The sequence below is a fragment of the Sciurus vulgaris genome (genome assembly GCF_902686455.1).
Source record: "Sciurus vulgaris genome assembly, chromosome: 12".
Taxonomy (NCBI): domain Eukaryota; kingdom Metazoa; phylum Chordata; class Mammalia; order Rodentia; family Sciuridae; genus Sciurus; species Sciurus vulgaris.
The window spans coordinates 109,839,139-109,858,400 of record NC_136473.1 but is presented as its reverse complement, the minus strand read 5'-3'; the positions used below and the strand labels follow the sequence as shown (position 1 = coordinate 109,858,400).

General features: G+C 42.7%; 1 protein-coding gene across 1 annotated transcript in view; it reads right to left on the bottom strand.

Annotated features, from left to right (window-relative positions):
- Nucleotides 1–16,715: 16,715 nt before the first annotated feature.
- KIFAP3 (kinesin associated protein 3) overlaps nucleotides 16,716–19,262 on the bottom strand; it is a 126,022-nt gene continuing 123,475 nt past the window's right edge. The window contains exon 20 of the mRNA XM_079108090.1: nucleotides 16,716–17,328. Within this exon, the coding sequence (XP_078964216.1) occupies nucleotides 17,220–17,328 (109 nt within the window). The 3' untranslated portion in view covers nucleotides 16,716–17,219. The remainder of the gene's footprint in view (nucleotides 17,329–19,262) is intronic.

Sequence of the window (19,262 nt, the reverse complement as noted above, 5' to 3'; positions counted from 1 at the left end):
GGGGCAGTAAGCCAACAAGCCAAGGTGGTAGAGGGGAGAGACAGGAGGAGTGGGATCCCCTTAGCGTGTCATGCTGCCCTGGGAGGATTCATCAGGGAACTAGAAATAAGTCCCGTCGACCAGCACGTGACTCTTGTGCAGCAGCAGAGGTGCCCACCTGGCTCCCTCGACCCTTACCTCTCAGCCTCTGGCGTCATCGTCTGTCCCTGCTCGCCAGCCCTTATGTGGCAGAGCTCCTGGGTGGCCTCTGTCCTCTTTTCCAACACTTCTTCATTTACCCAAGGTACACTTGCTCCCCCAAATATTAATGACAAAGGGAACTTCACTGCCGATTGAGTGGGAGGAGAAATTCCCCAACGCTTTCCCTCCCAGGAGTCAACCTCCTCACTTATTCACTCCTGATGTCACTCCAGTCTCTAAAAAAAGTCACCTGTGAAGACTCTGTATTAGATTCCAGACGTCCAGAAGTTACAGGTTAATTCATACATTTTTGTCCAGCAAGGATGCAAATAATTCTGTCCAGTGAACACTTGATTCTGCAGGAAGATAGGACCATATTCTAATAGCACATAGAGTATCCAGCCATCCTAATTAGAGTTTGATGACAAAATCTTTCACAAATTATCTGCATCTGGAACTGGTTTGAAATGCTCAACCTGGTGTCCCTTTCCAAAGTGTATAGATTACTGGACTTGTAATGGTGCCCACTTTATGCTTTGAATATAGCCCTTGCTGCTCAGCCACTGGGGCTTATTTTTAAAATTGATGTGTTTCTTTCTCTTCCTTTCTCCCTCCTCCTCCCTAATCTCTCCCTAATCTTGGGGAAACAGGATCACCTTTCTTCCCCATCCGAGGTAAAGTTATCTGTCCTGAGCATGCACTCACCACAGGAACAGTAATTCAGACTTAGGGATGGTACCAGAAGGTCTAAGAAATGACTGTCTCCCAAACTAACAAGCGAATTACAGCTGTAGACAGAGACCACATGGGGTGTGGCCTTCAAATCACCTCTTTAAACACCCCCCTCCCCATTCCCTGTGATGGGCAGAATCACAGCCTTTGGGACAGGAGTTCCCTGTGTTTCTCTCTGCTAGCAAAGCAATAGAATATTTTTTTCCCTTTTTCTCAAAGCTGTGTCATTATTGGAATGGCCTTGGGGACAAGGACCGAGCTTTTGGTAACAGATTCACTAGAGCCTTGTACTCTGATAATGGAGCATGTTGATCCACTCTACCCTTCTTGACATTACTCATTTTGGTGATAGAGTGACCTTTTTTTTTCTGTCCTCTATATTTAGACTTTATGTTACGTATCACACTGTGATTTGATATACCACTTCAGTAATGCAGTCTCTCAATTTCAGAATTATTCCCAGCTCCAGGCACTGTCTTTCTCAGAACTTAGTTAGTTCAAGGATAGAGTGATGTTGCCCTCCAAAAAGGGCTGGAAACTCCAGAGACACCACCAAGACGTGAAGTCTAACCAGGCATCACAACAGTTAGCAGCTGGTCTCTTCGACCAGGCAGACCTCGTGCACCCTTGACTGCCTTCTCCAGATGCACGGGCATGAGGAACGAGCTCCTTCTTGGCCCTGCTGTTTTACTTCAGAGGAGTCGCTCTTCCTGCTCTGCTCCAGGTCTGACTTCCACGCTTTCCTCGGAGTGGTTCTTTGGACTGACACGCTGTACTTTTATTTACCTCCTTAGGTCTAAATATCTCAGCTCCATCTGATTCAATTGCATCGATCTAGGTCGACATGCCAGTTTCTGAGTTTCAGAGAGGTGATTTCTCCTTGTGTTATGAAGCTGGGGCCTTCTGAGAAACTGAGGCACTACAAAGACCCCTTCTTCAAACCCCAATTCTTGTGATCAAGTCAGAAGGATTTCGGACATGTCACTCAGAGCAATAGGTATGTGTTTATTGAAGGGATAGGAAAAGGGAAGGGGACACTCTCAATGGACAGAGTGGGTCCTCTCAGAGAGGTGAGGGACAGTGTTCCTCTTCTGCAGTCCAGTTTTATTGGGGATCCCACAGAAGTTTCTAGAGCCCTACCCAGGTCCACCTCTTGACTTCTAACTGCCAGCAGAGTGACATCAGACTTTTGAGTGCCCACTGTCATGGCAACTCTAGGTCACTGTGGCCCATGCCGACAGGTTCTAATTGGATGCTTAACCATACCTTCTCACAGAAGTCATGGTTAGGAGGGACTGTTCTTATCTCCCAGAGTTTTGGGATCTGATACAAGTCTCCTCCCTCAGCGTCACTTGAGTTCCTCTTATCAACATTACTGTGGGCCTGCGTTTCTCCTGCAGTGGACTGTTGGTTATCTGAGGAATGCGACATGTCCTGTCCACTTAGTCTGGGCAGAGATGTAGGTAAATTGCTTCTTGGAAAAGAAAGTATGTGGGGTCAGCACAGTGAGCCCACTTTAGAGAATTTTTCTCTCAACCTCATGTTCCACCATCCTCATCTGTCTATTCCTAAAACTCGAGTCCTCTGATGCATTCTTTATACACATTTATTTATATTACTGGGGTCAGAGGTTCAGTCCATGGTGGGCTGACTCCATGGCTCAGGGGCTGAGGTGAGGCAAGTCATGGGGGAAGGGTGTGGTGGAAGAAGGCCGTTCAGGACATGGCAGCCAGCAAGCAGGGAGGATGAAAATTCACTTCGCCATCTTCGAAGACACTAGCATTGAACTAAGGCGGAGAGAGTGGAAGTGCTTATGGTGTCCGCCCCGGAGGCACAGACTTCTGATGCAAATCTTAGAGGTGCCAGAGCCTGAAGTGCACATGCTTCGTAACTCAAAATGCAGACTCCTCTTGGGATCTTGCCCCAGAAAGGAGTTTGGGGCAACCGCCCTGTTACGTTGTTCATATCTCTTCTGAAACACTTCAGCATTGCGAGAGAGACACGTCTGTGTTAATTTAGATCTGTCCTGCTCTGCCACTTATTTTAAAAACGGACATGTTTCTGTCTCTTTCTGCTCTCTCCCCGTCCCTCGCCTTGGGGGAAACAGGATTGCCTTCCTTGCCATCCTAGGCAGAGCTCCCTGTTCTTGAGCACACACCACTGGCATCACATGACCCTCCAGACAGAGAACACGTGGGCTGCAGGCTTCCATGGCCTCCTCAAACCCCCTCCTCCTGCTGATGCGCAGAATCAGCCTCTGGAACAGGCCTCCCTGTGTTTGTCCTGTGCGAGGAAAGCAATAAAACTTCTTTTCATTTTTCTCAAAGCTGTGGCCTTGTTGGATGGACACCGGGCCAGGGGCCAAGCTCTGGGTAACAGCCTGACCCGCTAGCCGGCCTCCTGTGGTGGCTTCAGCATGCCGGCAAGCTCCGCCCCAGGATCTCTGCCCCTCTTCCCTCGCACCCACTCCCTTTTCCTGGATACCAACTAGGCTGAGTCTCTCACTCCCTTCTACTGTGCTTGACGCTTAAATCTCCTCTAACACGCTCTGGACCCTGACTCACCCTGTTGACCTTTGCCCTTTGTCGGGACCACTCCTGGTACCTCTTATTATGGTAACTCCTGCATATTTCCACAGCACTTCCCGCCTGTAACAGCCAGGTACTATGTTTTATAGATTGTAAAAACAACGATTTTTCTTACTTTAACATCCTGAGAAGTCTGAATGTATTTTACCATAAATAGTGTTTTTTTCTTCAGTGACTAGCAAATGCATTTTTGTTCCTTAAATGTGATGGCATCTTAGGTTAGATAAAATGCAGCAATTTGCTTATCTATTATGCCATATATATTCTTGAGGGGGGGGTCGGTAGAGGGTTACTGGGGATCTGAACCCAGAAGTCCTTAACCACTGAGCCACATCCCCCAGCCCTTTCATTTTTTTATTTTAAGACAGGGTCTCGCTAAGTGGCTTAGGGCTCACTAAGTTGCCAAGGCTGGCTTTGAACTTCCAATCCTCCTGCCGCAGCCTCTGGAGCTACTGGGATCACAGATGTGTGCCACAGCACCTGGCCTCTTGTGTGTTTTTTGAGGCAAAAAAAAAATTACCCTTGACTTTGAGCTAGGCTGACGAGATCACCAGGAGCTTACTTTTCTGTGCAGTGCTGGATTAGAGTCATGTTGACAAAGCTATGTTACTACATTGTTTCTTGGGGGGAATGGGGAAAGCGATGCCAGGGATTGAACTCGACCACTGAGCCAACATCCCCAGCCCTGTTTGTATTTCATTTAGAGACAGGCTCTCGCTGAGTTGCTTAGCACCTTGCTGTTGCTGAGGCTGGCTCGGAATCTCTCGATCCTCCTGTCTCCAGCTTCCCAAGGCATCGGGATTCCAGGCGTGCACCAACCGCAGCGGGCATATTACTTGCTTTTGCTCCTTACCATTTTTAAGGAGGAGTGGTTAACTTCTAATTTTTATTCATTAACAATGCAAATAAGTTGTCTGGCACAATAAACAAACTTAATGGTAACCAGTGTATTCTCCCTTAGGCTATTAAGCCAACAATGGCAGCAATATATAAAAACAAGTAAGCAAATCCGAAAGATTTTAGAACCCTGCTGATAAGCTTTTGCTCCCCATTTTGGTACTAAAGTTTCTTTGAATTATTTTCCTTTTCTTTGGTTCTGGGGATTCAACCCAGGGATGGCCTCCATTGAGCTACACCCCCACCTTGAAGGTTTTTTTTTTATTTGGACATGGCCTCACCAAGTTGCCCTGCTGGCCTCCAACTTGCGCACCTCCTGCCTCCGCCTCCTGAGTTTCTGGGATTTTAGGTGGTGTGCACACCATGCCCTGCCAGCTCTCCTTGACACAGTATTGTTTAGTTGTTGATGGACCTTGATTTTATTTATTTAAATAAATAAATATACATGGTGCTGAGAATCGAACCCAGAGCCTCACACGTGCCAGGCAAGTGCTCTACCACTGAGCCACAACCTCAGCCCAGCTCTTCTTTCTTTTTTTTTTTTTTACGGTACTGGGGATCGAACTCAGCACCCTGCCAGCTGAGCTCTCTCCCCAGCCCTTCTTTCTTAATAATTGTTTTCATCACAGATCTTTTTAGTGCTTTCATTTACTTCTTTTTCCCAACTTTGCCTTCCATGGCAGGGTAATAGCGGTCCACTTTATGCTTTGACTATATCCCTTGCTGCTCGAAAACTGATATGCTTTTTCTCCTCCCTGATCTTCTCCCTGACATTCTCCCTGACCTTCCCCTCCATGACCTTCTCCCTGACCTTTTCCTCCCTGATCTCCCTCATTGAATTCCTTTGACTCCCCTCTTTAAAAACCCTTGGTCCCCCTGATGGGCAGAATCACAGCCTCTAGGAGTTCCCTGTTTTTCTCTTTTGCTAGGAAAGCAATACAAATTCTTTTTCCTTTTTCTTAAGACCATGTCCTCGTAATTGGATTGGCATCAGAGACTAGGACTGAGCTTTTGGTAACAAATTTGGTGACTACAAAGGGACCCAAGAGCTGCCCCCACTCTGCTTTCTTGGGAAGGCCTGGCTCTCCAAGCAACACCAATTTCATGCTGATGCAAGGTAGTGGTGAACTTGTTGAGAGTCAACTACCAGAGAGTCAGGAGACAGATGAGTTTGCTTCCGGCTGAACTGGAGGAGTTATTCCTGTGAGTAAAGGAAGAGACTGAGGGACTTTCCCAACACCGCCAAAGCTCCATTTGCTTCAGAGAACTCCTGCCTTCTCTCCCTCAGTGGTATAGGTTGCTCCATCTTGGCCCACTTTGAGAAAAATGAAACTCGATGCAGTAAAGTTGCGACACCCTTGGCCATCTGGTAAGTCCCCCAGTGTACAAACTGAGACCCTTGACTCCACTCATCTGGTTCCTCTTTGAGGTAACATCTGTGGCACCACTGGTGTGGGAGTCAGTGTTAAGTCAGACTTGAGAACCCAGGGACTTTTTCCCTCCCTTCTAGTCTGTTCTAGGTTCTCATCTGTTGGTGTTGGGTTTGGAAATTACCTCTGGTTGTCTCAGTGTGTTTGTTTGTATCTGTTACTGCCCCTTTTAAGACATGGTCAATACTGTGCTGATCCCATAGGTAGTCGCTTGGGAAAGACCTTGGTTGGCCTATTTTAAAGGTTCCTGTCTAATGTTCATGGTTTGGGGGGTCCTCTCTGGTTGTTTGCCTCTGTGTTTCTTTTTTTTTTGTATGATTTTGAAGTTGGAGTTGGTCTGCCAGAGGTAAAGTGAGTGGAAGAAGGGCCACCTATAGGTATATGCCTAAGAAAAAGACAATGTTCTACTGTAATGATCTGGCCTTTGAATGGCTTTCTAAATTACTATGCAGTCTCCCAGTTGGAGTTGGTCTGTCAGAGACAAAGTAAATGGAAGAAATTCCGTACGTGCAGGTCTTTCTGTTTTGCAGGTTTCCACGTGTTACCATGGTTTTGGGGATCCTCTCTGATCATCTCTGTTTTTTCTTTTGTTTGTTTGTTTGTTTGTTTGATTGTTTTTATCTTTTCTTTCTTTCTTATCTCTTTCTCCCTCTCCCCCACCCCATCTTTTGTGTCTGTTACTGGCCCTTTAAGACATGGGACATGATACATTGATCTTACCAGTAGTCTCTTGGGCAGATACCTTGGCTGAATGGACCATCTACAGGTATAAACCTGTCTAAGAGAAAAATGTTTTACTGAAACAAGGTCTGACCTTTGAATGTTTTTTTTTTGTTTTGTTTTGTTTTGTTTTCTGGATGATTACACAGTCCTGCAGGTGGAATTGGTCTGTCAGGGGTAAAGCAGATGAACGAGGTTCTGCATGTACAGGCATTCATGCAGTTGCATGGTAAGGAGTCTGAACAGTCGAAACTAAGTTGAGAATGTGTAAAGGCATTGCCCATGGTGTGCAAGGACAGACCACCAGAACAGGAGTCCCCTCGGTTTCTCCTTTGCAAGCAAAGCAATAAAACTTCTTTTCCTACAAACATGTCCTAGTTATTGGATTGGCATTGGGGAAAAGGACTGAGCTTTTGGTAACAGTAGGGAGTAGATATCGAGTCCATGAGGCATGAATTCCTCAGTCTAGTGACATTGTCAGCAGTAAAGCCATGACAATGTGCACAGCCAAGTGACAAGGAAAACACTGGTGTCACAAAAGCTCAAGGGACAGCCACCACCACTTCTGTTTTTGACAGGAGAGGAGTGGAAGAGGAAAGCCTTGTTTGCCTTTCTTAAACTCTCTGAGAAGTAGGAAAGCTGCAAACCACTGAAGGAACCAGGTGTGAACCTGCTGCAATCCGAACAGCTCTAAGCCAAGCACAGGAACAAGGTTCTCATACCAGAACATCGGGCCAAGAAGGGCTATGTGAAAGACACACAAAGCCATCAGAATTCAGATGGAGTCCTGTGTCAGCCCCACCAAACAAAAGTGAAGAAAGCCAGAGGTCCAGAAGGAAGGGTCTCACACCCGAGTGCCTAAGGGTAGCACAAAAAACTGCCAGAACCATAAACTTGCAAAAGAGGCCACTGAAACCTTACTCAGAAAGTACTGCCACTGTCTGTCCACATTTGGGCAAACGGTTATAATAATGAATATAATGAACATGGCTGCTCTTGCTATTGATTACTGTAGTCAAAGGTCATTTTTTTTTTCTTAGAATCTGATGTGATGCTACTTCTCACTTAGTTTTTAAAACTTCCTCTTTTCCCAGTTGCTGAATATGCCCCCTGGCCACTCTGACATGCATGCTGCCTTTATATGCTCTGCTGTTCACAAATAGCAGCATTCTTTGGAGAATCCCTTTCCTGATTTGTATTTAGGTTAAAAGAAGTTAGGTGGACCAGGGGCATAGCTCAGAGATAGGGCACTTGCCTAGCATGTTCAATCCCTAGCAACTGATTATACTAACAGTTTTCTGAAAAGAACAATTAAAATCAAAGGAGAAGCTACATTATCAACTCTCGGAAGAACTGCTGGGCTTAGGAGTGAATTTGAGAGAGGAACAGGGGTCGCTGATACTCTTCTGCTCCCCCTGGTGGTAAATGCATTGTGCTCTCTGCTGTTTTGAGAGGAGCTGAAGTCGCTGATGCTCTTCTGCTCCCCCTGGTGGGGAACAGGATAACCACAAAGGACACTCCTGTTTAAAAAGGAGGCCATCAAACACACGGAGCAGTTACTGGTTCACAGCAACTCTGAAATGCTGCTGGGCACATCTGCTAGTTCCTTTTACTCTGAGCCTATTTTGTGTCCTTGGAGTGGTTTCCTATTCCATCCCCAACTGCTAGGCCAGTGATTTGCAGCAACTTAAAGCAATTCTGTCTCTCTGAAACAGAAGAAACAGCGTTTTAGACTTTTCCACCAAGTTCCACACTACATAAGTGCTGATCCTGTAATAATTTCCATATGCTTCATTGTATCAGTCAGGTGGTTCATTTTCTGATCAAACTGACAGATACAAGACAATTAAAATAGCTGACCCTGTCATTCCCTGAATTTTCTTTGGTAGCATTACTTGCTGTGGATTTTGAATCTTAGAACTGAGGTTGATCCCTGTGGGTTCAGGAATGGTACAGCAGCCAGAGGTGGGATTTTGATGTAAGGAGTTCCAGGGGACATAGACGAATGTGTAGCCTTAGAAAAACAACTGGTTTCTATCTAGTTAGAAGTCTCTTGGTTGGAAAGTCTCATAGTGGAAAGTCTGGTACTCACAGCCATAGCAAAGAAGCTTCTAATAGACTTTGGATCAGATTAAACATTGAACATTCCAGAGCAATGACCCAGAAATTGACCCAATTAAAATAACAGTGGCACTTCAAGGAAAAGTCCAAACTGTTACATTCACAAGGACGAGGCAATGCAAACACTGGTTCTCCACTATTCTAAGGGATGGAACGGATGGCTATGTCAACTGAGATCAAGGGGAAATCTCTGCTAAAAGGAAACAACTCTGGCAGGATTTGCAGTGGAAACAAAGACTACTTTTAGGTCAAGGGTGGTGATGCCACCATAACCTGAAATTAGGCTGAATGCTGGGCTCTGCCTTCTATTCCACCTCATTGAAGGACCACGCCAATCAGCACAATGTGCTGAGCTCAGGAAGTTTCAAGGAAGACAGAATAGGAAGCCACATGATTGTACCTGATGGACTGGCTCTATGGTCACGTGGATGGGAACAAAATGGCTAGATAATTAATGTAAAAATTAATTTAGGAGAAAGAGGTTTCAAAAGACTAGCCATATATTTAGATACCAAGCGAATGAGGAAGTTTGTAAATACACAATAGATGCTCTAACTTGATCCAAAAGCCCATAGAAAGGAAGACTGAGACAATGGGGGGACTTTGCTCCACTGAATCCTTTCATGGAAGTGTCTCAGAGGGGGGCTCATGCAACATCCTGAGTGTTGGGCACCCCCGTGTGTGTAACTGAGGTGCAAAAATTCACATCTAAATTAGTGAAAGCCAAATAAAATACACTCCCATTTAGTGTTACAGCTTGTCAAGTATCATGAGCAGATCCTAGGGCTGTGTTCCCAGGGGACCGTTTCTGAAGGAACATGGGACGTGGGTGGAAAACAAGGACACAGCCTTCATTACTCACTCACTGCACTCAGGGCTAGCAGGGGCAGGTGCCTTGTCCTTAGCAACTTGCTGAAGTGCAATTGAATGTCAGAAGAATTGTGGGCAAGGTGCACCCCCTGACACACTGACATTGACCAGGAAGCCACCATCTTTTATTAACCACAAAATCTATTCAACAATGAACAAGTAACATGATAGACAGTGGGATTTTTTTGTTTTTATTTTGCTTGCAGTGGAGTGTAATTGGAGTAATGGAATGATAGCATGACCTATTTAAAGACAGTTGAGAAGATGTGGGGAACCTGAATTGATACAGAATGGGTAAAATAGTAAACCAATGGATTAGGGAGCTAAACAAAAGATATAAAGAAGGCATTCAACCTCTGGAGACATTCTAAGGCATTTCCATCTACATCAGGGAATGATACCAACCAGATACAGAAAAGGAAGAATGATTTTCAGAAAGCCTTATGAGGGATCTGGTTATATTTAGCTCCCTGTCCTACCCTCTCTAGCTGATAGGTCGATAGACACGTTCCCAAGCAAAAGAAGAAACACAGTTGGGAGTTGCCTCTCTGAGGAGAAAATTAATTTTCCCAGCAGGGGAGTAGGGCTGTGTAGGCTAAGTAAACACTTTTCTTTACCACCATGCTTGTTTTGCAGGAGGACAGGCCTGATTACTCAGAGTACGCCTGGCTTGGCAGTGTGGGTGAAGGCAGAAGCAGGAAGAGGTAACTGAGGAGCTAGGTGGCTCACATCTGGTAAAGGTGGACAATAGGAAAAAGAAGACACTAAGCAGGGTGAAGAGAAGTCGCACTTTCCTTTTGTCACCATCTTGGCTACAGTGTTAATCATAGGACGGGTGAGACACTCTCTCTGATCAGCTGGCTGCTCAGCAACCACGTGCTCTGACCACAGGACAGCTGGTTTTGCGTGTGTGATGTGTGTGCAGGAACTCAGGCTGGTACCTTCTGCACCTTTTCTGTGGAAGCAGAGCCCCTGTGTCCTGGCGCCTGAACTACATAGTAACTGTGGTCACATTTCAACGTCAGCAGCTGCCACATCCATGGGAGAAAAATGCAGAATCGGCGCCTAGCAAGTCCTCCAGTCTATTCTCAGGTCAGCAAATATTTGAGGACCTCTGCACTAGTGAAATGAGTTGATGGGGTTTGAGCAAGTTGTTTTGTTTCTAATGGAAGAAAGACAACTGTCCCAAACCTGAGCTGGAGCAGAACTCTGTGTTCCAATGTGATTATTTGCTCTGTTTGAAAAGAAATTAATTTTTCTGAAAAAATAAATGCTTGATAAGCTTGTGGGAGCATTAGTATTTCTTCTGTGGGTCAGTGGTAGCCACGTGGCTGGCTGACCCGAGAACAGGTTTTCTTTTGCTTCTCCCTTCTCTGTTTCACTTCTTCCCCTTTTCCTTCCCCAGTCTCAAGATGTGATTCACGGTCATGGTGGATTGTGGCTTTGAGACTAGGAAGAAAGGGAATATTTGCCCACATAGTTACCATTTCCAGTGTTTTTCATTCCTTAGTGTAGATCCATATTTCACCTGGAATCTCTTCTAAATGAAAGACTTCCTTAAGCATTTATGTCCTGTGATCTGCTAGTGATGAGTTCTTCCAACTTTTCTAGACCTGAAAATGTCTACTCATCTTCATTTTTAAAAGATATTTTTACTGGGTGCATTAGTTTTCTCCTGAGAAACAAAACCAGTAGGATAGGTAGACAGATGATAGCTAGATACAGAGATATAAGATACGTAAGATACCTACGTAAGAGGACACTGCTTATGAGAATTGGCTTGAGAGATTATGGAGGCCGCAGTCATGATATGACATTTACAAGCTGCAGAAAAGGGAAATCTGGTGATGTAATTCAGTCTGAGTTCAAAGGCCTAGGAACCAGGGGAGTCAATAGTGTAATTCCTGTTTGAGGCCAAAGGCCAGAGAACTGGTGGAGGAGGGGAGGGAGAGCTGCTGGTATAAATCCTAGAGTCTGAAGTTCAAGAACCAGTAGCCCTGATGCCAGCAGGCAGAGATGGAAGGCCCAGGTCAAGAGGAGAGAGAATTCACTCTCCCTTGCCTGTGGGTTCTGTTCAGGGTGGCCCTCAATGGACTGGAGGGTGCCCATCCACGCTGGAGAGGGCAGATCTTTGCCCAGCCTGCTGGTTTGAATGCTGATCTCTTCCAGAAACACTCTCACCCACCCACCAAGAAACTTCATCTCGTATCTGGACATTCCTCAGCCCAGTCCAGTCGACACATAAATCAACTTTCACACTGGGTTTGGGATTCCAGGCTGACAGTTGTTTCAGTACTTTAAAGATGGTGTGCCACTGTCTTCTTATTTAAATTGTTTCTGATCCTTTCTCCTGTGTTTGATGTGTCTTTCTAAATGTTTTTATTAGTGAGTTAGTGACACATAACAATGAGTTCATTTTGACACATCCATGCATGCATGGAATAGCATTTGCTCCATCATCATCTCCAGGAACTTCCACCTTCCCTCCCCCTACTCTACTGGTCTTTCTTCCATTAACTTATTGTTTTTTTTTTAAATTGGTGATTGATAGATACACATAAAGGTGGAATTCACGGTGATATGTTCATGTATGCACACAGCATAATTTGGTCAATTTCATTCTGCAGTTTCTCCCTTGCCTCCCCCCACCCCCTCAATTCCCTTCCTCTGCTTCATGGATCTCCCTTCTATTTTCATGTGATCCCTCTTTTTTATTTCCTTATTTCTCTCTAGCTTCAGCATAGGAGAGAAAACATCTGACCTCCTTTAAAATCTGACTGCTTTTAAAATTTTCTCTACTGCAGGTTTTGAATTTTACTCCAGTACTGGGGATTGAATCTGGAGGTATGTCCCCACCATGCTAGGTCCCCAGCCCTTTTTATTTTAAGGCAGAGTCTCACTAAATTTCCCAGGTTGGTCTCAACCTCACAATCCTCTTGCCTCAGCCTCCCAAGTAGCTGTGATTACAGGCGTATGCCACTGTACTCAATGGTCCTGAACATTTTGACTGGCAAGTCTTGCTAGACAGACATTGGAAAATGGTGCTGCTGCCTTTGTTAGCTTTTAACGCAATGTAACTCTGGCCCCTGGAACAAGGGAACGAACTAGTAAGGCCAAATTGTCAACTTTCCCAATTGCAAGAATGGGTATTGAGTCACTGCTTGAGAATAGTTTATTATGCAGCAAAAGCTGATAGACCGCTCTAATGCTTTTGCCTTAAAGTTTGTATTTTCTTATATTCATGTATTCATTCCATCCCCTTTGTACGTAGTTTAGCCTATGTACAATTGGAGGTTGGCAGTTCTTTTCTATCAGTTCATTGAGGATCTTCAATTGACTATTTGCTTCTAAAGTTTTTGAGATGTTTTCTGCCTAAATGCAGTATCTTTTAAGTATTCTTTCTCTCTGATCACTTCTTTTTTTGCAATTTCATGCAAGTGTGTGTGTGTGTATTTCTTGTTTTGAAAATTTCCCTTCCTTACTCTGAAGATATATCTCTTCAAGTGTTGCCTCATCCCTTGTAATCTTTTCTGGAACTTTTAAATATGACATTTGATTGCTCTTTTTCCTTTTGAAAGGCAGATTTAGTTCTGACCTAGAATTACAATAATTTTTTTTTTTTTTCCTGGGGATTGAATCCAGGGTGCTTTATCATGGAGCTACACCCCTATCCCTTTTTGTTATTTTGAAACAGGATCTTGCTAAGTTGCCTAGGGCTTTAAGTTCCTGAGGCTGACCTTGAACCTGTGATCCTTCTGCCTCAACCTCCCAAGTTGCTGGGATTACAGGTGTGCGCAACTGTACCAGGCTTACAGTAACTTTTAAAAGTCCTATGAATTCTACCACACCATTTAAGAATTACTCACACTTTATTTCCCCCCTTTAACTTCGGAAAAACCAAAGTGACTAGCCGTACCTGAACTTAGCTGAGGAAAATGGGTTTCTTCATCATCAGCTACCACAGGAAGGCACACAGTTTATATATCAAGGTGTCTTCAGCAGAGTCTATTTTGCTCGCGATGGTTTTATTATCTTGATTTCCCTTTCCTGAAAAGCAGGCGTCCCTTGTGAAAGGCTATGACTGAAGGCTTGCTTTTCACGATCCTTGCTTTGCAGGTGCAGGCAAGCAACAGGCTGATGGGCTGGAGCAGGGGTTCAGCTGATGTCCATTTCCGGTCTTTTATTTCTTCCCATGAGCCTTTCCTGGGTCTTTTCCTTTCCCCGCTGTTTACCTGGCAAGGTAATTCCTTTCTCAGCTGGTCAGGTAAGTACGGCAGGTTCTCAATTCTGAAATACATAGGGAGGCCCAAGTCCCATGATGTCCAGGGGCAGGGACAAGTGGGCTGCTGACAGGTCAGTATCCTGGCTCCACGAGGCTGGCTTCGTGGACTCTGACACATTCTTAATTACTTGAATATTTATCTCAGTGCACATTTTGGCTGGTTTTGAAAAACATAACATCATTTCCTCTCGTCTGTGTCAAATCTGTTGAACTCATCCACTGGAATTAACTATTAATACACTTAATATCTAGAATGTTTGGTTGTCGTGTCTGACCTTTCTTGTCTTTTATGTCTTGTTCATGTTTTTGATTCCCTACTTGTTTCTTTGGATACTTTAAACACATTGGTTTCATACTCTCTCTCTGAACATTACAAGGTCTGATGGGGGAGGCACCGTCTTGCTGTCCCTCGTTCTTGCTGTTTCTCTGTGGCTTGGTTTCCTCACAGTATTGTTTCCCTGGAGGCTCCTGTTCAGTTGATTAGAAATTGTGAGAATCCTGGGAAGGCTGGGGTGCAGCTCCCATTCCCATGGAGAACTGGGGTTCGTTTCTTTCCCCTTTGCAAATTTGAACTCAAAGATTCAAATATGTTTGAATTTTCAGGGGACACACTCCCTTCTTTCCCAAAGCTCAGGCTGGATGTGTCATTTTTTGTTTGGCACACTTTTAAAAGACTGGTCTATTTTATGTTTCCATCTGCTCATTTTATGTGCATCTGAAGACCTTATGTCTTGCATAGATTTTATTTTTGTGGTGCTGGGAATTGAACCCAGGGCCATGCACCTGTGAGGCCAGTTGCTCTACTACTGAACCATGCTCACAGCCTTTGCACGGATTTTAAACTCAAAGTTTTAGGCACCTTACGTTAGTGGCTCCCTCTAGGTATAAGGCATGTGTGTGAGCTTCAGAAGTCAATTATGGCTCTGACTTCCTCCTTTCTCTTCAGAGTTCATCCCCAGATTACTTATTTATTTGCAAGTCTCTAATATTATTCCCTTGATTAACTTCTTGGGTTTTAAAATCATGTCATCATTATTGAATTATTTTGCCCTATATGTGAAAGTATTACTCTCAAGAGTAATATGCAACCACTTGCATTTGGTTTCGAAAGCACTATATTTGCAAATCAGAGTTCAGTGTCCACACCAGTCATTTTATGGTTTCCTAGTTCCAGAGCCAGATTTGCCTTAAAAGTCAGTCACAGCACCACTTTCCCTCATGAAAAGTGAAGGGAGGTATATTTTCTGAGAATACCCATCTTCTTTAGAAAGCAAAGCCAAAGTATTTTTTTTTTTTTAAAGTTGGTCAAGTGTAACATTTTTGAGTTCTAAACCTAGCCCTCAATGAAAGCAATTCTATGGCTCATTCTCTTACCTCTTCTGCCACTCAATGCCAGACTTCTGAGGGCAGGAAGCTGGGGCATAGCTCCATGATGGAGATCCTGCCCAACATGTACCAGGAGGCCTGGGTTCATATGCACACAAGGCTGAAGGCAATCTGTTTCTTTGAAGACATTCTGCCTTTCAAGATTTGTATGGAAATTTTAACTAAATTTTCTCAAAATTTCCAGTATATGTCATTGAAGTTAAGTATGATCTTAATTTCCAGTCAAAATCTGGTGAAATCAGGATAATACATTATATATGGTATTTCTAAAAGTACTCAATACCAAAACTGTTTGTAATCCGAAGTATATAAGAATTTTAGATATTCTTCCTCATTAATCTCACTTGCAAAACTTACCTTCATAAATAAGGCAATGAAAAGATCACGATTTCTTAATTTGTGAAGGCTTAAAATAATGAAAATACACAGGGAAAGTGTGCATGGCCATGGAAACATGGCCCTTTCAAACTGGTTTACAGCAATGTGAAAGACGTTAAAACTATGGAATGGTCGCTTTATTTTTCTATTAATTCCATTTATGTATATCTATATTTGTACATTTGACAAATAACCCAGCAAGATATTTAGTACTGAGAAGCTACATTGGAAGGGAGGTGTCAGGCCACATCCCTGACTAAACTCAAGAGTATGGGCAAAGGCATTTCATCTCTCCTGGTCTCTGTTCTATTCACCGGTAAAAACAAGAGCTGGACAGGGCTGATTCTAAGGCCCTGTCCAGCTGCAATATTTTGTGGCTTATATTAAGACAAATAATTGTACACATTCAAAAAGATCGACTCAGTTGTGAGTTGAAGGGCATAAACCATGTCTTAGATTCATGTTAGAGCAATGTAGACTTCCATATCACAAACTAGGTAGTTAAGAAACACCTGTTGATTACAATGAAATTTCATGTGATTTTTCACTTCAAAGGACCTTTCCAGCTCTACTATTCTATGTTAAAATATAAATTAAGCTACGTAGTGTGGTTAGAGCAATGGGATTTTAAATTCAAGGACAGAAGTCTTGTCTTTGATGTATGTATTCCTTTTCAAACCTCATATATTCTTCTGTAGCACAAGATCGAGTAACTCTCTTTGGATTATATTTATTTGCTTGATTTTTCAAGTAAAATTTTCAATATTGTAAAACTGATGGATTATTTTGAAAACTATATTAATTACACTGCTCTCTCTACTCCTACCACCCACATCTATCTTATAAAAAGAAGTGAACAAGATACTTAAGTGAGTGAAATACTCTGATCCTTAATTTTTCTTAATCAAGCTTTTCCATATTTATATACTAAATTGAAGAATAAAAGTCATAAACACAACACTAATCCTATTTCATTTATGCTAGTTGTTCCCATTTTCTATCTTACAATTAGAAAAACATGAATTCAAATAGCCTAAAAGACTATACTCATACACATAATCACTCACAGCATATGTTCCATTGTTAATCAAACTCAGAGTAATTTCGTGAAGGAAACTTTGAGGCATATAGTATGGAATAAAAGGGTGATGTTCTTTTTACAAAATTTAAAGCACTACATATATGAAATACTAAACAATATATATGAAACACTAAAGCATTTGCAAGTAAGAAAAGAAAGTACATGTAAGCACGTGACTCCTAAGGAAATGCAGTAAATACAGACGTGTGACTTTGGCTCATTCATTTGCACTTTATGCATCCTTTTAATAGAAATTAAATTAGTCACTTAATGTACATAATGTAGAGTTTGTTTTCCAGTCTAGTAGCTTCACTTCTGAGTCTCATGGGAAATAGTTTTCAGCATCAAGATGTGGTTGGACGAGTGAACAGCGCTAGCATCAACTCACTTGACAGAAAACAGAAAGGGCTGGAGTTCCTCTGCAGCTAACAACATGGAAAGTAAGAAGAAACACAGACCCACAATAGTATCAACATGCATTATTAGGCCAAGATCAGCGCTAACCCAACCCACACAGACTTCTAAGCTGAGAGTACACAAGGAAAGGGGTGGCTTTATCGAGACCCATAGCCATAGTAGTAAGGTTCATCAGGGCGGAATCCGTAAGCTGTGGCAGGGCGTCCAAGAATGCCAACTGGTTGGCCAAAGCCATCTATTCCAAGGCTGAAAGAAAAAGAAAGCAGCTATAATTTTCATTGCACATCCAGAAAGCAGGTCAAGTAGGAGGCTGAGAAGTTACACCTCCAAGATTCTCTTTCTAGCAGTGATAGTGATTTACAGAGATATCATTACCAAGGATTATTGATCAAGTGAATATAGTCATTAAAATATGTATATTTACCTCTAATGAGATGTCAGAAACCTGTCATCAGGTACTAATAAAAATAAACTGTAGAATCAGATCAAAAGTTTTATTTAATAAGTTATTCACAAATGGCTGTTACGACAGAATATGAAAAGATTCTGCATGCTAGCAATGATCAGTAATACACTACTAGGGAATGGTAAAATTAAAAATGCAGTAAGGAGAGTTTAGCTATTTACTATAAGGCCTCTTTTTAATTTGAATATATAGGACTAATCTACTATTTGTAGGGACATGCAATTTGAGTTTTAACACTGAACTCTCACCCAGGTCAAATCATATCATGAGTCTGAAAGAACAAGACAAGGAATTCTACAAAATTTGACAACTGTCCAGGTTTGATCTTCAAAACCTTCTGATTCCTTAATGCAAAAATATACTGAATAGTGTATCTTTTTTTTTGAGTGACATCAAGACAATTATGTTTTGCTTCCACTTATTCTATGGAAATAAAATAAGCCCAAAGATAACCTTCAAAGTTGGAAAGATAGTCTGAAGTGCAGATACACTTTATGATTATTAAAAATTCTTCAGTCTATGAGTAAATTATTTAGAAGAAAATCCATTATTCAAAGTACTTTTTAAGGACCAGGGAATCAACACTTAGAAAATTGACAAAATGCTTATTTTGCCAGGCAAATATGGTAGCTATAACATGCTCATGCACAGCTCATGCAGTGAATGCTAAATGGGCTTGACTTCCAGTCAAAGGAAACCATTTATAATGTAGAAATGTAAGCTCCAGAAAAAAGCACATTTAAATGATTCAAGATTATGTGAGACTGTATTAAATGGAAAGATACTTTTCAGCAAAATCTGATTAAAATATATTCATATTGGCACCAACTTCCTCGCATTATCAAAGTGAGATTAAGTTGAAACACTTGAAAAGTAATTCTAAAATGTTAAGGTTTTAAGTGATGTGTGTGTGTGTGTGTGTGTTTGGACAGAATTAAAGAGTAAAAAGAAGAATCAAAATACACATAATACATATTGTGTGAATCTACTCCTTGGGAGAACAATTTCTGAAAGAAAAGTGTCAGATTATGTTTTGTACTGTGTGATCCTGGACAAACCAACATTTTTAGGTTCCTTTCTCAAAAACTCTGCCCATATTTTCTCAAAGTTGGTTGGAATTTTTAAGTCTGCTTTTTATTTAAAAATAAAAAATTCTTTCATGGAAAGAGAGGTTAAATTCTAAGAGGAGGGGAAATATTATCCTAGGGTAATAGCTGAAAAGTTGTTTCATAGGTTAGTGGAGCCGGTGAATTCCTCCTCTTCATCGCTCTGCGCATCACCTGCCTTCAGCCAATCCATGTGTGTGTGTGTGTGTGTGTGTGTGTGTGTGTGTGTGTGTGTGTGTGTGTGTGTGTTTGGCAACTCCTATGAGGTTGAAATCAGAAGCCCTAGGTTAATTAATTAATTTTGTCCTCATTTCTCAGTCTAGGGGCTATGATGAGATCTCTGAAGAAGAAGGGAATGCAAGGCACAGTGACAGTGGAGAAATCTTCAAAAGCACCTTCACAGCGACCCCACAGAGGGCCTTTTGGCAACACCATTAGGATCCACCTCAAGGCAGATGACCCTCGACCCTCCACCCTCCACAGGATGTTTGTCCACCTCATAGTCACATGACAAGGAGCTTCTCAGCTATGATGCTGGTAGGAGCAGCCCAAGTCATTTCTTGGTGACATGGTGACCCATAACCATCAGGAGAATGTGACCTTTTTGG